The following is a 23,585-nucleotide window of genomic DNA, read 5'->3' as shown; positions in this document are numbered from 1 at the left end:
ATTTTTTCTTCTTCATTTATTTAATTTCTTTATTCCTCACAATGTCTGAATGGAAGATGTGGCCCCAAAATAGGGATAGTGGGGGGGGGGTTGTGAGAGAGGTAAACAAGGAGAAATAAATTAAAATTAAAATTGAGAAAAGAATTAAAAAAAAAAAAAAACTGGCTCCCTAGTATCATCTTCTGTTCATCTTCTTTATTGCTTTTAGAGTTAACTTTCTTAAAAACAAATCAGCAACAAATAACAACATGGACGGGACTGGAAGAGATTATGCTGAGTGAAATAAATCAAGCAGAGAGAGTCAATTATCATATGGTTTCACTTATTTGTGGAGCATAACAAATATCATGGAGGACAAGGGGTGTTAGAGAGGAGAAGGGAGTTGGGATAAATTGGAAGGGGAGGTGAATCATGAGAGACTATGGACTCTGAAAAACAATCTGAGGGGTTTGAAGTGGTGGGGGGGTGGGAGATTGGGGTACCAAGTGGTGGGTATTATAGAGGGCACAGATTGCATGGAGCACTGGGTGTGGTGAAAAAATAATGAATATTGTTTTTCTGAAAATAAATAAATTGAAAAAATTAAAAAAAAAATCTCTATATCACTTCCCAGTTTAAAGACTCTGGCTCCCCCTGAGTAAAGCAGTACTTTATTATGCATAAGAAACAGCTGAATAGGTCATTAAAATGCTGTAGAATAGGAGCTAACTTTTGGACTTGTTAGTTGAGATGTTCAGTAGTCATTTATGAAGATATTAAGTTAGCTTTTGGATATATGTCTGGAATTCAAGGAAGAAGTCTGGCTTGAAGATAGAGATTTGAGAGAGACCAGGATGATTTACCTAAAACCATGAGACTAAATTATACCTCCAAGGAAGTAAGTAGATAAACAGAAAGAAAAGGGGTCCAAATACTGAGAACTAAGCTCTCTGATATTAAAAGCTAAAGGAGAAGAGGAGACTGAATGGGGTCAGTAGGGAAAAATCAAGAAAGTGTGGTGTCCTGAAAGCCAAGAGAAAAAAAGTATTTCCAGGAAGCTGCAGCAATCAATTGTCAAGTGCAAGTAAGCTGGGACTGAGAATTGCCCATCAGATTTTTACTATGGGGTAACCTTGACAAGAGAAGTTTTGGTGGAATGAGGGACAGAAACAAAAGACTGGATAGATTTAAGGAAGACTGGATAGATTTAATGAAGAATAGATTTAAGCCACAGAGAAATGTGGCTGCAAAAGAAGTAGAGAAATAGTAGGCAGTTGAAGAATAAGTAAAACCAACAGGAGTATTTTGGCTTTATTTTAAGATGGGAGAAATAATGGCAAGTTTAAATGCTGATGGGAATGATTCACCAGAGAGGGGGAAAATTATGATTTAAGTAGAGAGGGGGAAAATTGCTGGGGCCTGCCCTTGAGTCAACAGAACACTGGACCTGACATATAAGGGGAGAGGGCTGGCCTTGAAGAGAAACACAGATCTCTAGTAACAGGAGAGAAAATTGACTATGGGTTAGATGCTACATGAGTATATGTGGTGGTAGAATTTTCAGAAAGTTTTCTCAGAAAATTATGAATCAAGGTCATCAGTTGAAAGTGAGGGTGGGAGAGTGTTGGACGTCTAAAAGGAAGGTGGAAGTCAGTCATCCAGAAACCATGGACAATGAATGGACTATTTGCAGGGCTTCTTACTGAGTATTCATTTTTCAATCCCATCTGTCTATTATGCAAAGTTTCTTTTACCCTGAAATTCAATTAGCAAATTTCCTCCCTCCCTGATGTAAATCAGTTTTCATGACAAATAATTAACACAAAGAGACAGTAGGTAATGGATAAGATGTAACATAATGGATAAGACAGAAATTTCTCTAGGCTCCAATCTCAGCTCTGCCATTTATTTTCTATTAGTCTATGCAAGTGATTTAACCTTTTTGTGCTTCATGTAATACATAAAGTCAAGGTCCTGGTATGTCATAAATGTCACATAAATGTCACTATTATTAAATATATCCAGAATCTAAGCATTGAAATCCTTTAGAAGACTTTTTTAAGAACTTAGAAAATTTTATTTCCAGTGTTTATGTAGTTTTGAAACTTCTTTTTTTCTATAATGTACCTATAATGCCTTCACAACAAATCAAATAACAACAGAATCACCTGCAGGTATCTGTTTTCCAAAATGCTCTTTACATCACAAAGGGATGTCTTGCAAAACTGAATTACTTCATTTTTCTAACAAAAACTTTGCCTTTAGCTTGAAAAAGCAGATAAAGGGTCCCTTCTGCTAAATGTAGCATACCACTGTGACCCTTATCATAGGACATATCAACAGTTTGGAACACATGTTCTTTTATAAGAGAAAATATGTAGTTTAAATTTGAAACTAAATACTGTGCAGTGAGAAAAACACTGTATGGTAAAAAAAAGATTTGCTCTGTCATGCATCATTATGTTACAAAATATAATTATGATGCTACTGTATTTTAAGGTCCCTGTGTTAAAAATCAACCATAGCAATGACATTTGCAGAGCTTTCTTCATTTTATATTTCAACTTAATTGCTGCAGTCATGCTGAATGTTTAATGTTCATTATCTGTTTTCATTCCAACCTTTTAGGTTCGTAAGCAAAGACTCACAACTTAACCAAAAATAATAAGTTGTGCTGAAAGAGTTTATTTATTTTGTCTTGTAATAGTAAAAAAAATGTTCTTTCTTGGAAATAGTAGGACTTCTAATCTTAAAAAAAAATAAGAGTTAGGCATTAAGCTTTTAGTTTCAGATGGAGTACTCAGTAAATGACCCTTGGACTACTGGGTTTTCATACAAAAAAAAAAATTCAGGGACATCAAAATTTAAGGTTTTTTAAGAAAAAAATATTGAAAGCATGGGAACTTGGAGGTATGAATTTTATAATCTTGGAGTGGTAAATTTTCTAATACTGAGATGAAATCTATCATTCAAAACCAAATTTATGCAATTTTACTATATAAACAAATTTCTAAACTTATTTTTTAAGACAAAAAAGTCAAAGGACAAATTGGAAAAGTATTTGTAACACATGTATAAGTCAAAAGAATGTCATTATTAATATGTAAAATATTCTTACAAACCACTAAGAAAAAAAGACAAAGAAAAATGAACAAAAAATATGAAGATAATTCATAAAATACAGTCTACAGAAGTATGAAAAATATTCAATGCTCAATAATTATTACTGATTAAAACAATAATAGTCATTCTAGCAATCAGGTTGATAAAACATGAATAATTTTGAGAACTGGAGGACAATTTGGTCTTACCTACTTAAGGCATTCATTACTTAGCCTAACAATTCCATTTCTAGAAACTACCTCTCAAAAACCTAAGAACAAAAAACAAAAACTAAACTCTAGGGACATTTGGTTAGGTTAACACTTGGTTAAGTGCTTGGCTTCAGCTAGGGTCATGATCCCAAGAGTCCTGGAATCAAGTCCCGCATGGGGCTCTTTGCTCAGTGCAAGCCTGTTTCTCCCTCACCCTGATTATGCTCTTGCTCTCTCTCTGTCTCTCTCTGTCCCTCAGACAAATAAATAAAATCTTAAAAAAAAAAAAAAACCATAAACTCTAGAAACGTGTAGCAATACCTCTAGGTGGGTATTTATTACTACATTATTTGTGAAGCTGAGAATAGCCCAAACAAATGTCTGTGAATAAGATATTAATAAATTATGATATATCCCAACAATAAGATACTCTGTGACATTTGAAAAAAGCTGTTTATATTAAAGATGTCAAAATGTATCTAAAATATAGGATTTTGTGAAAAAAGCAAGCTATAATGTCATTTGGATTAAAATAACTTCATCCATTTGATATTACTATGTATAGAAAAGTAGCTGAAAAAAATACACACCAAACTGCTCACTGACAGGATACAATATGATGATATGCTTTATTCTTCAAACAAGAATTTCCTGAGGAGGCTGCTATTACACATCAACCTAGTGCCTGATTTCCCTCCACACTAGCTCTGCATAGTCTGAGCTAGCCTCTGCTCCCTAGTGAGGTCTAGTGGCCGGTTTTGACCTTTAAGTATCCTAGGAAGTTAAAAGGGACCAGTTTTGACATTCAAGTACCCTAGGAAGTTAAAAGGGACCAACAAAGAATGACATTTTCAGAGGAATAATTAAGGACAAAGCTTGAGGTTACCTGGCATCATGAATTAAGAAATCCAGACTGATTAGATAAAGCCAGGAACGGACAGAGGTTAACAATTCCTCATTCACAATTTTAATATACAAAAAGACGTGCTAACAAAAGTTCTGTTGTAGTTATTTGTCAATGAGACTTCACTTGAACTGACTTCATTTGGCAGCAGAACCAGGCCCAAACTCACATTTTATAGGCTGTGTTCATACATTTCGCTGTATAAATATTAATGTTTCATTATAAAGTTTTATTCAAGATCATCTTTTTTAAAATGTCTATATAATTCTGAATCATGAAACACATCTGGCCCAAAAGATTTTAGCTTAGAAATTTTGGACATGTTTTAAGAAACAAATTTATAGACTGTATTGCCCACTGTGGTTTTGCAATGTAGCAGCCCTGAAAATTACAATAAATATTTATGAAACAATTTTTATTATTTATTCTTCCTGAACTTTTACTACTATATTGGGTTCTGCAGAAGGTTATAAAAGACAAATAAGTGATAATGCCTAAATTCATAGAATTTTAGATTCCATCAGGGAGGTAAGAAAACCCAAGTATAACACAGGTAATAAAAACTAAATGCGGTTTGGATCTTGAGGGTTAAAAAAAAATCATATTAATTAGAGAGACAAAAACAATGAATGTTTTTATGGGGAAGATAACCTGTTAGATGGACTACTGAGAATGCATGATTTTTAAAGCAAGAATTGTAATAGCAGCTGTTATAAACAAAAAGGGTCCAAAAATCCTTGTAATTATATAGAACACTTTTGTGTTCTTTTCTGGAGTGATTGCGTTCATGGCATTTTCAAAGGAATTTACTCCAGTTCATACTCACCACTTGTTTATTCAATCTCATAAATCACTTTGGCACAGAAGAGAAAATAACATTGAAAGTATTTTTTTTTCTGAAGAAATGATTACTATTGAGTACTATGCTCAATAGAGCATAAGATTCCTTAAGATTTTATATAAAGTATATAAAGTATATAACACCAAAGGCTGTAGCAGTAGTTGAGAAACAAAAGCCCCAGTTATTTACATTACAAAATCAGTATGAAAATTCACTTTTTTACCTTGTAGGAGTTAAAAAGGAAAATACAATAGGCTGACAAATTATGTGAAATATGCACTATGTCATTTATTATATGAGGGCCATCCAACAACAAGAAGGATATTGTGTTTACCCTTTTCAAATTAGGTAGATATGGAAGATCAATAGGTTATCTTTCTAAAATTCTAAATGAGGATAAATTTTAAAATCCAGGGAATTAAATAGTTAGAGTCACTGTCTTAAGTATCAATTATTTCAATCAGTCCTTTAAAGAAGTGATTGTTAAAAGAGTCCACGGAGTTATTTTGTTTTGCTGACAAAGATAGAGTTCTATAACTCAGATGTAATTTTGGAAAATAACATTCATATTCTGTTCAAATGTTAAACAACTGGATTTGAAATCTTGACCAAGTGTTCATCCTACCTTTGCACAGATATCCAAAAGGTATCAGCATTTAAAACCAAAGAACTGTTTAGGATTTACTCAAGTACCTGAATAAACACTTGTTTGAGGCCTAACAGTTTCCTGTTATGATGAAGTAATACTTAAAAGAAAATGTTGGCAGAGAATCCTTCGTTCAAATAAAATTTTAAGTGGAAGAAAAAAAACAAATAAACATACAAAAGCAGAACTGTTCTGATTTGAAAAAGGAATGGGACTGCGTTGAGGAGTACAATTTGAAAACCAGTCTCCTGGAAGATACCATGTTTTTGTCTGAAGAACTATAAAATAATTAACATTTATTCAAATATGAAACATTCTGGAGAGAGAGTACCAAGGAACACAAAACACAGAAGTTGCAGTCATATGCCCTGGGTTTGAAACTTAACCCTTATAGTTTGTAGTGACCTACTCATCTGCGAAATACAGATAATAAGAGTACGTCTATCTCAGAAGACTCTTAGAAGGATTAAATGACTTAATATAGTAAAGCACTTAGAACAGTGCCTGGGTCATGGTCAAGAGTAGTTAAGTGTTTTTAAATGAATAAGCCTCTTACACAACATCAGGATATGTTAGTGGAACAAACTGCAATTATTCCAGAGTAGTCTAGATGAATACTATGATGTGTCATCCATGGTTCTGCCATAACTAGAGTTGAAGTATTCTCATGTTTACTAACTACACAACAGTTTTTCTGTTTTGTTTTCTCTTCTTCCTGATTTTGGATATGTCAAATATGGGGATTATGTACATATTCATCTTTCTAGTTCTAGCACAAGCAATTTTTAAATGTAGTAAGTTAATTAAGTTAATTAATTAAGTTAATGATTTAAATCACTTTGGCAGCATGAAGGAAGCTAATCATGTAGCTCACTTAGAGCTGGATAAAAATAATTATATTCTGGGAAAAGGAACAAGGCATGTATTCAAGGAGGCAAACACAAAAAAAACTTGCTCAAGTTATGGTTTGACAGTGATGCATTAATAAAAGCATTTTCATATTGCAAGCTGGTACAGCCACTTTGGAAAACAGTATGGAGGTTCCTCAAGATGTTAAAAATAGAGCCACCCTATGACTCAGCAATTGCACTACTAGGTATTTATCCCATATACAAATGTAGTGATCTGAAGGGGCACCTGCACCCCAATGTTTAGAGCAGCAATGTCCACAATAGCCAACCTATGGAAAGAGCCCAGATATTTATCAACAGATGAATGGATAAAGAAAATATGGCACGCGCATGTGTGTGTGTGTGTGTGTGTGTATGTATGTCTGTCTGTATGTATGTATATATAGAGAGAGCACATGTGCACACACATGCGAACAATGGAATATTACTCAGCCATCAAAAAGGATGAAATTGTACCATTTACCTCAATATGAGTGGCACTGGAAGGTATTATGCTGAGTGAAATAAGTCAGTGAAAGAAAGACAATTATCATGTGGTTTCACTCATATGTAGAATATAAGAAATAGGGCAGAGGATCATAGGGAAAGAGAAGGAAAACTGAAAGGGAAGAAGTCAGTGAGGAAGACAAACCATGAGAGACTCTTAACTACAGAAAACAAACAGGGTTGCTAGAGGGAGGTTGGTGGGGAGGATGGGGTAATTGGCTGACGGGCATTAAGGAGGGCACATGCTGTGATGAGCACTGGGTGTTATATGCAACTAATGATTAACTGAATTCTACATCTGAAACTAATGATATACTATATGTTGGCCAATTGAAATAAATAAATAAGGGGATTTTCATACTATGAAATATTATTCAATAAAGAATAAGCCAGGACTATAAATAAACATACAGAGCTTCAAGTCATTGTTGCATGAAAAAAATGATGAAGGATTATTGCATATAGGATAAATTTTATATATGAATATATAAAAACATTATATACACATACATACACATTAAAAACTAAGATAGAGGTAGAGAGGAATGCTAGGGAACAGATTAGAGTTATTGATCAAAGAGGACTTAAGCCTTAATTGGTAATGTTTTTCCTTTTTAAAGGAGAATGTATTATTGTGTTATTTGAGTAATTAAAGTATAATAACTCAAAGACAGAAGCACAGACACGCAGAAGCATTAGCTGTTAGTTTTAGCATGTATGTCTTGATTCCAATGTCTTCCCTTTCAGATTCTTGCAGTAATGTTAAGATGGAGGTTCTGAAGAGGCATTAAGAATTTGACAACCCTAAGTAAGCAAATATTAAGCAGATGATCCCCAATGCAATCTTTCTACTACTTCCTTTTTTGGTAAAATGGAGACTTTAGTGGGTTATAATGCAAAATTGTGCTTAAAACAAGCTTACCATTCATGCTAAATATTAAACCGAGAGAACTGTAGCATAAAGATAAATTATCTATTTATTAATAAGGACATTTATTATTATTTATAAAGTTTAGAAGTTCAGTTCAGTGAATTACTTCATGTTTATTTTTAGGATAACAGAAAAACTGCCACAAGGTAGACTCTACTGGAGAGAAATTAAACTAAATAAATTATTGACAAATTATCTTCTCAAGACCCCAAATTTTAATCAAAGAAATTGTGGTGGGAGAGATTATTTGATAGTTCTGTGGACTACAAAATACGGAGAAAACATTATAGAGCTCTAAAGACAAAGAAAACAATTCATGAATTGGTCCATGAAAATTTGAATGTATAATTAGAGCAGGCTTCAAAACAAGGAAAGTTCTTTGGTAAAAAGGAGCATTATATAATGGTAAAGGAGTTGATTCTCCAAGAAGTCATGACAGTTGTTAAAGTGTAAGATCTAAAAACAGAGCATTAAAATATTGTGAAGCAAAAACTGATAGAACTGCAAGGAAAAACAGATGAATCCACTATTATAGTTGGACACTTCAACATCTCTCTATCAGAAATGGATAGATCCACTAGGCACAGAAAAATCAATGAGGACACAGCTGAACTCAACAACATCATTCAACTGGATATCTATAAACGACATTCAATAGCAGCAGATTACACATTTGCAGACCCACATGGAACATTCACCAAGATAAACCACATTCTAGATCATAAAACACACTTTAACAAATTTGAAGAATAGAAATTATATAATGTCTGCTCTTAGATCACATGAAATTGAACTTTAAACAGAAAGACAACTGGAGGGCACCTGGCTGGCTCAGTGGGTTAAGCCTCTGCCTTCGGCTCAGGTCATGATCTCAGGGTCCCGGGATCGAGGCCCATATCGGGCTCTCTGCTCAGCAGGGAGCCTGCCTCCCCTGCTTTCTCTGCCTGCCTCTCTGCCTACTTGTGATCTCTCTCTCTCTGTGTCAAATAATTAAAATCTTAAAAAAAAAAAAAAGGAAGACAACTGGAAAAAAAAAACATGCAGAGATGGAGATTTTACAACATAATTTTAAGTTAACACATGAGTCAAACAAAAAAATCTTGAAAAATTAAAAAAATTGAACTAAATAAAATGAGAATACAAATTATCAAAGTCTGTGGTATATAGTTATGTGTAAGCAGTGCTTATAGGGAAATTTATGGCACTTATAAATATAGCATTAACTGTATATTTTAAAAAGAAGATCTAAAATTTATAATCATCAAAGCTTTCACCTTATCAAATGAGAAAAAGAAGAGCAAATTAAGATACTGAAAGTACAGAAAAATAACAAAAAATAGGTCAGAAATCAATGGCATTGAAAGCAGGAAGTCAATAAAGAAAAAAAAAGCTGGTTCTCTGAAAAGATCAATAAAATCAATATAAGCCTCCAGCCAGGCTAATTAAGAAGAGAGAGAATACAAATTACTAACATCAAAAATGAAAGGGGGATATCACTGCAGACCCTATAGACATTAAAAAGATAATAAAAGAATACTATGAACAACTCTATGCCCACAAATCTGATTACTGAAATGAAATGGACCAATGCCTTGAGATAAACAATCCGCCAAAACTCACACAAGAAGACAGAGATGTAGTGAAAAGAAGGGCCATCTGTACTCCAATATTTAAGCAGCAATGGCCATGATCGCCAAACTGGAAAGAACCAAGCAGCCCTTCAACAGACAAATGGATAAGGAAGATGTGGTCCATATACACTATGGAGTATTATGCCTCCATCAGAAAGGATGAATACCCAACTTTTGTAGCAACATGGATGGGACTGGAAGAGATTATGCTGCAATAAGTCAAGCAGAGAGAGTCAATTATTATATGGTTTCACTTATTTGTGGAGCATAACAAATAGCATAGAGGACAAGGGGAGATGGAGAGGAGAAGGGAGTTGAGGGAAATTGGAAGGGGAGGTGAATCATGAGAGACTATGGACTCTGAAAAACAATCCGAGGGGTTTGAAGTGGCGGGGGGATGGGACTTTGGGGTATCAGGTGGTGGGTATTATAGAGGGCACGGATTGCATGGAGCACTGGGTGTGGTGAAAAAATAATGATTACTGTTATGCTGAAAATAAATTAAAAAATAAATTAAAAAAAGAAGACATAAACAATCTGAATAGGCCTATATCTGTTAATGAAATTGAATCAACAATTAATAACTTTCCAACACAGCTGGCCATTCCAAGCACTATGGCCAGATGACTTCACTGGTGAATTCTGCCAATCATTTATGGAAGAAATTATACCAGTTCACCACAATCTTTTAAATAGAAACAGATGGAATGCTTCCTAATTCATTCTATGAGGCCAGCATTATCCTCATATAAAACCAAAGACAGTACCAGAAAACTACATACTGATATTTCTCATGAACATAGATGCAAAAATCCTCAACAAAATCTTGCAAATCAAATCCAAAAAAGTCGAAAAGAAGTGTACAACATGATCAATTGAGATTTATCTTAGGCTCATAAAATTGGTTCAATGTTTGAAAATTAATGTGTTGTATCACATCGACAAGCTAAAAAAGCAACATCACACGATGTTCATATCAGTAGTTGCAGAAAAAGCATTTGACAAAATCCAGTACTCACTCATGAACTAGAAATAGAAGTGAACTTACTCGACTTGACAAAAATAACCTACAAAAAACCTAAAAGTGATGTCATACCCAATGGTGAGAAACTAGAAGCTTTTCCATTAGACCAGGAACAAGACAAGAGTATCTCCCTTTACCATTCATTTTCAACACTGTTGTGGAAGTCCTACTAATGCAATAGAACAAAAAGAAGAAGTAAAAGGTATTCTCATTGGGAAGGAAGAAATAAAACTATCTTTGTAGGTAACATGATCTTCTATGTAGAAAACCCAAACAAAACAACTCCTGGAGCTAATAAGCAACTATAGCAAAGCTTCAGGATATGAGGCTAATATATAAATGTCAGTCATTTTCTTATATATTAAAAATTAACAAGAGGATTTTGTCAAATGCTTTTTCTGCATCAACTGAGAGGACCATGTGGTTCTTCTCTCTTCTCATATTAATTTGTTGTATCACATTGATTGATTTGCGAATGTTGAACCATCCCTGGAGCCCAGGGATGAATCCCACCTGGTCATGGTGGATAATCTTTTTAATGTGCTGTTGGATCCTGTTGGCTAGGATCTTGTTGAGAATCTCAGCATCCATATTCATCAGTGATATTGGTCTGAAATTCTCCTTTTTGGGAGGGTCTTTGCCTGGTTTGGGGATCAGGGTAATGCTGGCTTCATAGAAAGAGTCAGGAAGTTTTCCTTCTGCTTCAATTTTTTGAAACAGCTTCAGAAGAATAGGTGTTATTTCTTCTTTGAAAGTTTGATAGAATTCCCCAGGGAATCCGTCAGGTCCTGGGCTCTTGTTTTTTGGGAGGTTTTTGATCACTGCTTCAATCTCGTTCGTTTCTAGATATCGGTCTATTCAGGTTGTCGATTTCTTCCTGGTTCAATTTTGGTGGTTTATAGTTTTCCAGGAATGCATCCATTAGAGAGTCAGTTATCATATGATTTCACTTATTTGTGGAGCATAACAAATATCATGGAGGACAAGGGGTGTTAGAGAGGAGAAGCGAGTTGGGGTAAATGGGAAGGGGAGGTGAATCATGAGAAACTATGGACTCTGAAAAACAGTCTGAGGGGTTTGAAGGGGGGTGGGAGGTTGGGGGAACCAGGTGGTGGGTATTATAGAGGGCACGGATTGCATGGAGCACTGGGTGTGGTGAAAAAATAATGAATACTGTTTTTCTGAAAATAAATAAATCAATTTAATAAAAAAATGAACAAGTGGCATTTGAAATTTAAAACACTATCATTTATATTAGCCACTCTAAAAATGAAGTACTTAAGTATAAATATAACCAGATATGTACAATAGGAGGAAAATCACAAAATTGTAATTAATGATGGGTGCCTGGGTGGCTCAGTTGGTTAAGCAACCACCTTTGGCTCAGGTTATGATCTCAGAGTCCTGGGAATGAGTCCCTCTTCAGATTCCCTGCTCTGCAGAGAACCTGCTTCTCCCTCTCCTCCTGCGTGCCCCTCCCCCTGCTTGTGCTCTCTCTCTCTCTCTGTGTCAAATAAATAAATAAAATCTTTAAAAAAACCTCTGATTAATGAAATAAAATAACTAAATAAATGGAGCACTATTCCATGTTTGTGGATGGGAAGATTCAATATTGCTAAGACACAAGTTTTTCCTAATATGATCTGCAGATTCAATACAATCCCAATTAAAACCCCAGAAAATTATTTCCTGGTTATTGACAAACAATTTAAAGTTCATATGTAGACATAAAAGACCCAGAATATTCAACACAATATTGAAGTTGGAGGACTGATATACCTGACTTCAAGACTTACTATAAATCTATAGCAATCAAAACAGTGCAATCTTGGTGAAAGAACAGACAAATAGATCAATGTAACAGAATAAAAAGCCCTAGAAATAGACTCATGTAAATATAGTCTCATGTAAATAGACTCATGTAAATATAGTCAAAGTAGCAAAGTGAATACAATGGAGCAAAAACTATCTCTTCAACAAATAGTCTTGAAACAACTGGACATTCACATGCAACAAAGTGAATCTAAACCCACACAGGGGTGCCTGGGTGGCTCAGTCGGTTAAAGCCTCTGCCTTAATCTCAGGTCATGATCTCAGGGATCATGGGATCAAGCCCCATATCAGGCTCTCTGCTTAGCAGGGAGTCTGCTTCCTCCTCTCTCTCGGCCTGCCTCTCTGCTTACTTGTGATCTCTGTCTGTTAAATAAATAAATAAAATCTTAAAAAAAAAAAAAAAAAGATAAACCCAGACTTTACACTCTTCATAAACATTAACTCAAAATGGATCACAGACTTAAATATAAGATGCAAAATTATAAAGGTCCTAAAAGATAACATAGGAGCAAATCTAGATTACCTTGAGTTCGTTAATGATTCTTTAGATACAACACTAAAGTCATGATTCATGAAAGAACTGAGAAACCGCATTTCATTAAAAGTAAATTTTTTTGCTATGCAAAAGACATTGTCTAAAAAGACACAGAGTGGGAGGAAATATTTGCAAAAGACATATCTAATAAATAAATATATAAAGAATATATAAGAACACAAGAATAAGAACACAACCAGATTAAAAAACAGGTAAAGGACCTTAATAGGCTTCTCACCAAAGATACATGGATGGCAAATAAGTACATGGAAATATGCTCCATATCATATGTCATCAGGGAAATGCAAATTAAAACAATGAGATGTTACTATACACCTATTAGAATGGTCAAAATCCAGAACACAGACAATACCAAATGATAGCAAAGACACAGAGTGTCAAGAATTTTCATTCATTGCTGGTGGGAATACAACATAGCATAGTCACTTGGAAGACAGTTTGAAGATCTCTTACAAAATTAACATCTATAAAATGTAGCGATCAAACTCCTTGATATTTACCCAAAGGGAAAAAAAAAAAAGTATGTCCCCGTAAAAACCTGCTCGTGGATCATTACAGCAGCTTTCTTCATAATTGTAAAAACTTGGAAGCAACTAAAATATATTTCAGCAGGTGAATGGATAAACTGTGCTACATACAGACAGTGCTATATTATTCCCAACTCAAAGGAAATGAGATATCAAGCCATGAAAAGACATAGAGGAAAATTAAATGCATATAACTAAGTGAAACTGTATGGCATTCTGGAAAAGGCAAAACTACAGAAAGAGTAAATAGATTACTGATGGCCAGGGATTTGGGGGCAGAGAAGAATGAATAAATGGAACATAGGATTTTTAGGGTAGTGAAACTACTCTGTATGATACCATAACTATGGATACATTTTATTGTATATTTATTCAAACCCATAGAATGTATAATACCAAGAGCAAACCTTAATGAAAACTATGGATTTGGGGTGATTATTTAGTGTTCATAATTGAAGTACATTCATCAACTGTAACAAAAAATGGAGGATGTTAATAATAGGGAAGGCTACGTCTGGGCAAGAAGTATATGGGAAAACTCTATACATCCCTCTTGATTTTGCTGTAAATCTAAAATTGTTCTTAAAATAATATAATATTTAAATGAATTTGAATGTTCATTATTTCTCTTCTGGAAGGCATAGCAGGGAGAATATGCTACCAGATCAGTTCATTTTTAGTCTCTGACACCAACTCTATTCAACTTTTGAAAGAAATATTTTATGCATAAAATATTTCATTTCTATCCAGTTTCTTCTGTGGTCTACTTATGATTTACTTTCTAAATCTAAAAGGTATTTCCTATCATCCCCAGCTTCTGATAAAGGGGTCAATTCTCTAGTTTTCCAGGCATTGCTTAAACTATTCACTTAGCACATCTATAATTCTTTGTTTAAGTGCAATCGATAGAGTGTTTCTTGCCTACAGTACATTATAAACTCCACTAGGGCTGCAGTTCCATTTCACTGCTTTTTCAACTAGTACCAAGCATAATGCTTAGCATACAGAAAGCTTTCAATAAATACTTTGGTTTAGAAAATGGTCACCAGGGTCTGGGAAATAGGGGAAATAGTGAGAGGCTGCTAAAAGGGTACAAACTTTTAAGATGAATAGGTCTGAAGATATAATATATAACATGGTGACTAGTTGAAAACATTGTATTATATGACTAAAATTTGGTAAGAGAGTAAAATTTAAATATTCTTGCCAAAAAAAAAAAAAGATAAGTAAGTGAGGCGATGAACGTGTTAATTAACTTGATAGGGGAATCCTTTTACCGTATGTAACAAATCCTCATGTTAAATATCTCACAGTTTTATTTGTCAATTATACCTCCACATGCCTAGAATAAAAATGAAACTAATAATGTAGTATAATCACAAATCCATCAATACTGACTTAGACAAGTGTCTTCTAAATAAGTTTCCATTATATTATAATATTTCCCCACCCATATTCCATCAGATTTATTCACTACAAATGGTGTTACAGTAAAAAGCATCCAAAGAATAAGAGCTTGGCATCATCAGTTATGATGATTTAGAAAAACTTTACTGAATATCTAGTATATATTCATAGCACCAAGCTAGTCACAGTACATGCACAGAAAAGCAAATGAGAAATAATTTTTGCTTCTTACTACAAAGTCATGGGCTGCATTTATAGAACTGGTTGTGTCGTTATGACTTCATCTCCTTGAAAGGTATTAAGGCAATTCCTGACCACTTCCTGGTTCATTCCAAGTCTTAGTAAAGTAATACAAAGGGCTAGTCAACCAATTGCTTTTGGCTAATTCATTTTCTTAGGTTAAGAGAGGCCATCTCTTCCTACCCTAAACACTCACTTTTTGAGCGGTTTCTGACCTCTCCCCTCCCCTCTCCTCCCCTCTCCTCACCTGTCCTTTTCTTTCCTGCCTCTTCTCTCCTCTCATACCAAGACAAACCCAGTTTTCCTGGGTGACTCATTTACAGGCTTTAGGGTCTCTCACTCTCAACTTGGAGGAGAAGTAAAGAAACTGGATCTTGGTCCTTGACTGTTTTTTCTCATAGCTGTCCTAAAGGTGAAGTTAGTATCATCCATTAATTTATATCACACACTTTTATTCAATCTTCATCTTGCAATTTCCTTTAGGATTCACTTTTACCTCCTAGATGTTTTATCATTTGGCTCACAATTTTTTCTTTCAACCCACTATTGTTTTTCTTTGAAATTTAAACAGAATTTCCTCTTAAGAGAAATGTAGTATAATTGAGAAAAATGTTGCACAGGTTCTGGAATCACACTACTTGGGTTTGAATCCTCACTCTACCACTTCCTAACTGTGATTAAGGCAATTTAATCATTAGTTTCTTAGTTTCCTTATTGGTAAATTGAAAATACAATGATTATAAAGATTATAAGGATTAAAGAAATTAAAACACCCATAAAACACTTAGTCACTGGTATGTAGAAAGTACTCTAAAATGCGATTATCATTTTTTAAAAAGATTATATTTATTTATTTGAGAGAGAGAGAACGAGAGAGAGAGAGGCCAAGCACAAGCAGAAGGAATGGTAGAGAAAGAGGTTAGAAACAGGTTTCCCCTGAGCAGGGACCTAGGCATGGAGCTTGATCCCAGGATCCTGAAGGCAGACACTTAATTGACTGAGTCACCCAGACACCCTGCTATGACCATTACTATGCCTGGTAAAAATATTTATATATAAATATATTTATTTTTATTTTTATTTATTTATTTGACAGACAGAGATTATAAGTAGGCAGAGAGACAGGCAGAGAGAGAGGAAGGGAAGCAGGCTCCCTGCCAAGCAGAGAACCTGATGTGGGCCTCCATCACAGGACCCTGGGATCATGACCTGAGCCAAAGGCAGAGGCTTTAAACCACTGAGCCACCCAGGTGCCCCCAAAATATCTATATTTTTGACCATTGACTTTCAACTTCTGAACATATTGGCATCCATACATAGTTCTACCTTAAACTACCCCTACTTTAGATTTCACACTTATTTCTCTCCAACTCTTAAAGTCCTTCTACTCTTCTTTCTTAGTCATGAAAATTCCCAGAAACTTCTATTATCTTAAATCACTGATTTTATCCCAACTCATTCAAACACTGGCAATTAAACTTCCTAACCTTTAATTTTAATGATTTCCAAATATAATTCTTCAAGTCCTAGTCAAATCTTAATCTTTTCACTCTTCCGTGGACATATACACTTAAAGGCCCTCCTCAATACCCAGAGATCAATAACCTTACTTCTCCTTTAGGAACAAAATGAAATTCATATTTTCCATGAAGTTTTCTCCTATCATTATAGAATATACACATTCCATTAACTTCCCCCTGCCTAAACACACTAATTCACAAACCACACAAATCCTAACTACTTTACAGATTTGCTTACCTATCTGAACATTTACTGAGAATCTTTATTTTATATGCAAAAAGGCCTTACATATATATTACCTGCTCAGCACTATCAAAAGTTCCTTGACCGAAGTGACACCATTGAAACTGACAATATGCTAGGCATTTGTTTCAAAACTTTGCATGTATTAACTCACTTAATCTTTGTAACAACCCTGAGGGGTAGCTATTGTTATCCTCATCTTATTTCTAAGGCAAAGAGAGGTGAAATCAAGGGAAGAATATCTTTGTCACAGATCTAAATATAAGAGGTATAAAATAAGTGCTAAATAGGGACACCTGGGTGACACAGTTGGTTAAATGGCTGCCTTTGGCTCAGGTCATGACCCCAGGGTCCTGGGATCAAGCTCTGCATTGGAGCCCTTCATCAGTCTCCTTGCTCAGTGAGGAGCCTGCTTCTCCCCTGCCTGCTGCTCCTCCTGTGTGCTTGCTCTCTCTCTCTCTTTCTGTGTCAAATAAAATCTTTAAAAATTTTTAAATTAAAAAAAATGCTGAGTGAATGGAATTCCTCACACAGTTTTTGTAATCTTGCTTTAATTTCACGAATGACTTATAAACCTCTACCTTGACTTCCTTTATAAATATTGCCAAGTAAAGGTACTTCATATCTACTACTCAAGACTAAAACAGAATCATGCCAACAGTAGTGGTCTTACAAATGCTTTCCAAGAGTACATTTGGGAAGACATTTTCTGTGGTTCTGGATACTATTTTAATACTATAAAAACATTTGTATTTTAGTTAGGGTGCTCTTGGTTCTATATGCACAGTTTAAAGTAACTTCTGAAAATTAAGTAGCATTCATCAAATATTTATGTGTGCCCACCCTCTCTGATTTATGAACATTGCAATGAAAGAATATCTAACCTATGGTGATTAAGAATTAGTTACTGACTAGTTGTGTGCTCTTTGGAAATTCAAATTTATGTCTTTGGGACATGCTTACCTATAAAGAGATGGAGCTGGGCTAGAAAAAAAAAAACTGGATTTCAAGCAGGGGATTCTACAGGAATCATCCACTTATAAAAATTAGACTACCCTAAGGAGGCTGTAAAAATGAAGGGAATCAAATTAATGTCAAAAGGAATGTTCAAAAAACCAGACATAAAGTTACATGGAAATAGTAACTCCAATTATGTGCTGGAGAATCTACTCTTCCACACAAAGAATGCCTACTTGTAACTATGACTAAATAATGTCAATAGGAAAGTTAGGGCCATTACCAGTTGTGTCCCATTTTCTCATGTAGCCCCTTTTATATATACAAATATATATTTGTAATATAATACAAAAATACAAATATGTATTTGTAATATATTATATTTGTAATATATTATATTATACACATACATAATATATTATAATATATAATTTATATATTATATAATATATTAATTATATTATATATAATATATTTGTATGCATATTTTAATATATATGTGCATATTTAATATATATATTCCTTTGTGGAAAAATCATGTTCTGGATAAATACAAAACAGATATTCTTTAAGAAGAATTAGTTTAAGTAGTTTACAAATATTACTAATAACTGGTTGGGACTCATTTTTACCAAAAAGGTATAATAGTTGTAAAGAATCACCTGTTAGGCAGCTACAAGAATAGTGAATTTAGAATGTCTTTTTGGTCATATTCTTTTGGTATATATTAAATATACACATCAAACTCCTTTGAAAGTTCCCTTAAGGTAAAAATTGCTCATTCATTCCTTTCCTACTTTTAAATAGAAGTTTCTTGAAATTAAAAAACAAAAACAAAAACAAAACTCACAAACAGGGAACAAAAAAGCAGGTAATCAGATTTTTGGTTCTTGTCTAGGTGTGATCTCTGCACTCCAGAGGGAACCCTAAGCTCATTTCAGCTTAGTTCAAGTCCAAAATACATTATGTAAGTCAATTCAAAATCATTAGATAATTATCATTAGATAAATAAGTCATTTAGATCATTTTAAAAATATAAAGTTCTTACAGTAAAATACTTCTTCAGAAATTGTTATTGTGCTCAAATTTTTCATTTGCTTTGAACTGTTTATTCCTATCCCCTTATAAAAATATACCAAACAAAAAGAGAATTTTAAAAATTTGTTTAGAATTACCATTATTTAAATATTACATACATATGAATGTAGAGAAAAGGCAAAATTGTGTAGAAAATTTGTATCTGCATCACATATATATATGCACACACATATAAGTACATATACATAATTTCAATGACTTTTACAATTTTTCTTTTGATCAAAATTTTAAATGTAGTACATATCACATATAATAGAAATATAAAAATACAATTACAGTGAAGTTGTTTCTTTAAAGGTAAATAGGTAATGAACAATAGCAGCATTGCCCCAAGATTAGTACAATTTGAGTCTAATATTAAAAATGCTAGCCAAAGAGTTTGCAATTATAATATCTAATCACATTCAATTTTGAGTATTAAATGAAAGCATATTGTTAAAACATAGTCGTATAGGGGTGCCTGTGTGGTTCAGTGGGTTAAAGCCTCTACCCTCATCTCAGGTCATGATCCCAAGGTCCTTGAATCCAGCCCCATATCGGGCTCTCTGCTCAGCAGGGAGCCTGCTTCCCCCCCCCTCTCTGCCTGCCTCTCTGCCTACTTGCGATCTCTGTCTGTCAAATAAATAAATAAAATCTTAAAAAAAAACATAGTCATATATTTTAAGTTATATAGAAATATCACCATTTCTTAGAAGCAAGAGGTAAATAAAATCTAAAAAATAATAATCTCAGCTTACAGTTAAACCAATAATAAAGGATCAGGAGAAAGGAGCCTACCTTCCATTGCCCTTTTAAAGAAGACCTTACAGCTCCCACAGGTGAGGACACCATAATGACAGCCTGATGCTTCATCCCCACAGATTAAACAAATCTTCTGAGGTAATGACTCGAAGCTGTACTGTGGGCTCTGGCTGGCATCTGAATCCGGCCTTGAAATGCAAAACAAAGTACTCCATTTATTTTTAGGTGCACCACTAGCTACTTAAGTTTTCTTAACCGAATTGACACAGTGAAAGGGAATTTTCAAATAGAACTGTGTATATGCACCCTTGAAAGACATGCAAATTAAATTTCCTGTACTGTTCCTGGATTCACCACATTTGCAAATTATTAATCAGTCATCAGCAGCACCAACATAAAAGAATAATATATAATTTTATGTTTAAGAAAGCAAAGGTCCATTGGTTTTGTTTTAAAAAATATTTCTACAAAACTTCTTATATAGAATAATAAATTTACTTTGACAAATGAAATGTTATTTCCTTCCTGTAGCCTGGGTAACTATAAACATGGTTTTGTTTTAAGGTTGAATGGTACTTAGCAATGCTTTTGTTTTGAGTTTTTAACACAACCCTTAATGATTGTTTACTCACACAAGTTTATGTGTTTGACGAGTTAAAGAATTGTTCAGGATATTGACACTATTTTGCTCATTCACAGCAATAAGATTCTAAAGCGAACATTCTTAGAAATTCCACTACTCCAGTATGTAAATCAAAATATTTTTGAAAACCTATGTGAAAAAAGTTGTAGCAAATCCGAAACAATATTGGTGTAAACATAATTACACCAAACATAATGTAAACATATTACACATAACTTTAGCCTTGAGATACGTATGAAAATTGAGCCATTAAATATCCCAACCCGTGAAGTTATGTTTGCAGTTCCGGCTAAGCGACCATGTAACAAGTACCACCCGTCCCGGAGGATCCGTGCCCTAAAGTCTCTTCTCCAAGAAAGACATTCCCAGTAAATGTCCTAAGAAAATAACCATTTTATAAAGCCCCCAACTCGCCGCGCTTTTTCCGCTCCACTGGGCTACAGCTCACCTAGAGTGACGCTGCACATTTTAAATCAGGGCTAGTTTTGCCTCGAAATCTCGCAGATTTGAAAAGTTTAGAAAATATTTTTGAGGAGGCACGCTCCAAAAACGGCATATTATGCGCCCCCATTGTGTCCCTAAAATAGTATGGAGCTGAGAGAAGATAAAGGAAACCAAACTACCCTGTGCCCCGCCCCGACCACGCATCCTCTTGAGGCCATTCGAGTGAGCAGGACCCTGAGGGCCAGGAGCTGATGGCGACGAACTGGCTGGACCGCTATTCGCGAGACGCATAGGGCTCCCCACGCCCCGCCCGGGGCCCTCACCTCAGGTAGTTGAGATAAGGCTGGTAGACCTGCGGCAAACCTTCTTTGAGCACGGCGGCCTGGTAACCGAGCTGCGGGAGCCCGTTGAGGCTGAGCTGCGGGTAGAGCGCAGGGGCCACCCCTGCAGCGATAGCCGAAGCCGAGGTGGAGGCACTGTCCCGGGGCAGCAGGCACGCGCCTGCGCTTGGCGCCTTGCAGGGCGGCGGAGCAAACGGGCCCTGCTGCGGCGGCGTGCCCTCGGCTTTATACAAGATGCACTCCAGGGTCGACCCCGACGAGGACACCGAGGAGACAGAGACACTGGCGGGTGCGGCCGCCGTCACCGCCGCTTCCCCGGGTCTGGAGGATGGAGTTCGGGGAGGTAGCTGCTGCAGAGCCAGCGGCAAATCCGGGAAAACGGCAGGATTAGGACCGGTCATTAGGTACTGCCGCTGAGAGCGCGCAGCTGCCTCGGTGCCTTCTTCTTCCTCCTTGATCTTCAGGGCAGGCGGCTGGAAGTCGCCGTAAAGCGGGAACCCATCATCCTTGGGCTCCGCGTCGGGTGGGTATGCGCAGTCGGAGAAGTCGCCGGCAGCTACCTGTGTGGACGAACCCGAGGGCGAGCCCCGCGGCGGGGCAAAGGTGCTGACAGCCGCAGCCCCGCCGTCATAGCTCTCTCCTTCCAGCAGTTGCCGGGTGCGGGCGGCCAGTAAGGCCGAGTTGAGGGGCAGAATGGGCACGTGTATAAAATCCATCATCGTGGTGGCCAGCGGGGAGCCCCCGGGCGCCGCTAGCGCCTCCTGCTCGGTGAGCGAGACCTTAGGCGCCAAGAAGCGGGAATCTTCCTTAGGGATCAGGGTGACTCCTCCTGAGGACACCCCAGGAGAGGTGGCCGCAGCTCCTCCTGCAGCTGCCGTGCCTCCCACAGGCCGGGATTTGCCTTTCAGAGGTGGACCCACGGAACCCTCGGATTCAAAGCCATCCTCCTCCTCTACGTCCACCACAGCCGGCTGCGGTGCTGGTTTCACTGCGGCCCCCCGCCAAGGATGACTCCCAGAGGTCAGAGTCAACAGCTGCCGGGACGGTGACAGTCCCCTGGGCAGCACTTTATGGGCAGTTGCCGTCCCGGAGCTGTCGCCAGCCTTGCTCTCTGGCCGGCTCATGAGCGGGGATAACACCCCCTGGGTGGTGGAGGCAACCCGGGGGTCTTCGGAAAGCTCGGAGCTAAACAGGCACCAAGGGCTAGTGGACTCACAGGCAGGAGGGCTGGCGTGGCTCTGCCCCGGGCCTGAGGGCTCCAGTAGCGTGTCCAACACACTGTCCAGCAGCCCTCTGTCTTTTTCTGGGGTTCTAGAGTTGCCAGCTCCTGCACCGCTTGCGGCTTCAACTCTGGTATGCGCCGCCTTCACGTCTGACAGCGGCTGCTGATCCTGAGTCTTCCGGGCCGGGTCCTGTCCCTGACTGGGCCGAGGGAAGAGCAGCCCGTCCAAGGAGATGGGTATGGCCGAAACTACAGGCGAGGCGTCCGAGGTCTGACTCGCCTGGAAGGAGCCAGCGTCCCGGCGTCCCGACAGAGCCAATCCGACCGGTGTTGGGGAGGGCGCGCCGCCCGCCAAGTGAGGAGCCTGGGAATCCTTTGCCTTAGGCTCTGTCATGACGACCTGAACTCCCCTTTTCTCCTCCCCTGTCTCGAAGGAGGAGGGTTAGGGGAAGGAGGAGGGGGTATGGGAAATGTAGGAGAAGCGGGAGGAGAAAATTATAATTGAATTTGGCTGTTCTCGGTGGGGCGGGGTGGGGGATCTCCACCTCTCGGGTCGGAATGGGGCGGCGCTGGTCAGCTACTGCCTTTGCCCTCCATCTGGTGGTCAGGGGAAGGGCGGCAGTTTAGTCCCTGAGTCAGGTGGGGAGAGCAGAAGAAGGTTGTCTCTCCTAGCTGGGAGAGTTCTCCGACTTCAGTCCCAGGACCCGAGGCGCAGAATACTCACAATTCCAGCACTCGAGTGGCGGAGGCTTCGAAAGCAATTATATACGCGGCTCTCTCTCCGGATTTTTTCTCCGGCTTCCACGCGGAGCTTGTCTTGTAGCTCCCAATCCCTGACTGCGTTCCACTTTCCTTCTCATTAAAACCCTGGAACTACTTGGACTTCTCGCTACAGCCCATTCTCAATAATAGTCGGGTTTCTGCCTGCTCCCAATAAATAGCGGGCGACAATCATCCCTGGAGCTCTCACGTTTCTAGGTAGCTCAGAAGGAAACTGTACTTACATATTTCACTTAAGTGCCGAGTGAAACTAGTTCGCATTGAGAATGTGTACGGCTTACACACCGTATCATCGAATACAAATAATACAAAGCTTAACTCGAGTAATGACAGCTGTAGACTGGCCCCACAGCTTTCTAGTGACG

At 37.2% G+C, this 23,585-nt stretch overlaps 1 protein-coding gene across 1 annotated transcript in view; it reads right to left on the bottom strand.

Moving 5' to 3' along the window:
- PGR (progesterone receptor) overlaps positions 1–22,892 on the bottom strand; it is a 97,365-nt gene extending 74,473 nt beyond the window's left edge. The window contains exons 1-2 of the mRNA XM_032359605.1: positions 21,201–22,892; positions 19,827–19,978 (exon numbers count right to left, since the gene is read on the bottom strand). Of these exons, the coding sequence (XP_032215496.1) occupies positions 19,827–19,978; positions 21,201–22,834 (1,786 nt within the window). The 5' untranslated portion in view covers positions 22,835–22,892. The remainder of the gene's footprint in view (positions 1–19,826; positions 19,979–21,200) is intronic.
- Positions 22,893–23,585: the final 693 nt, after the last annotated feature.

Source organism: Mustela erminea, chromosome 9 (genome assembly GCF_009829155.1).
Source record: "Mustela erminea isolate mMusErm1 chromosome 9, mMusErm1.Pri, whole genome shotgun sequence".
NCBI classification, from domain to species: Eukaryota; Metazoa; Chordata; class Mammalia; order Carnivora; family Mustelidae; genus Mustela; species Mustela erminea.
This window is presented reverse-complemented; position numbering and strand designations above follow the sequence as displayed.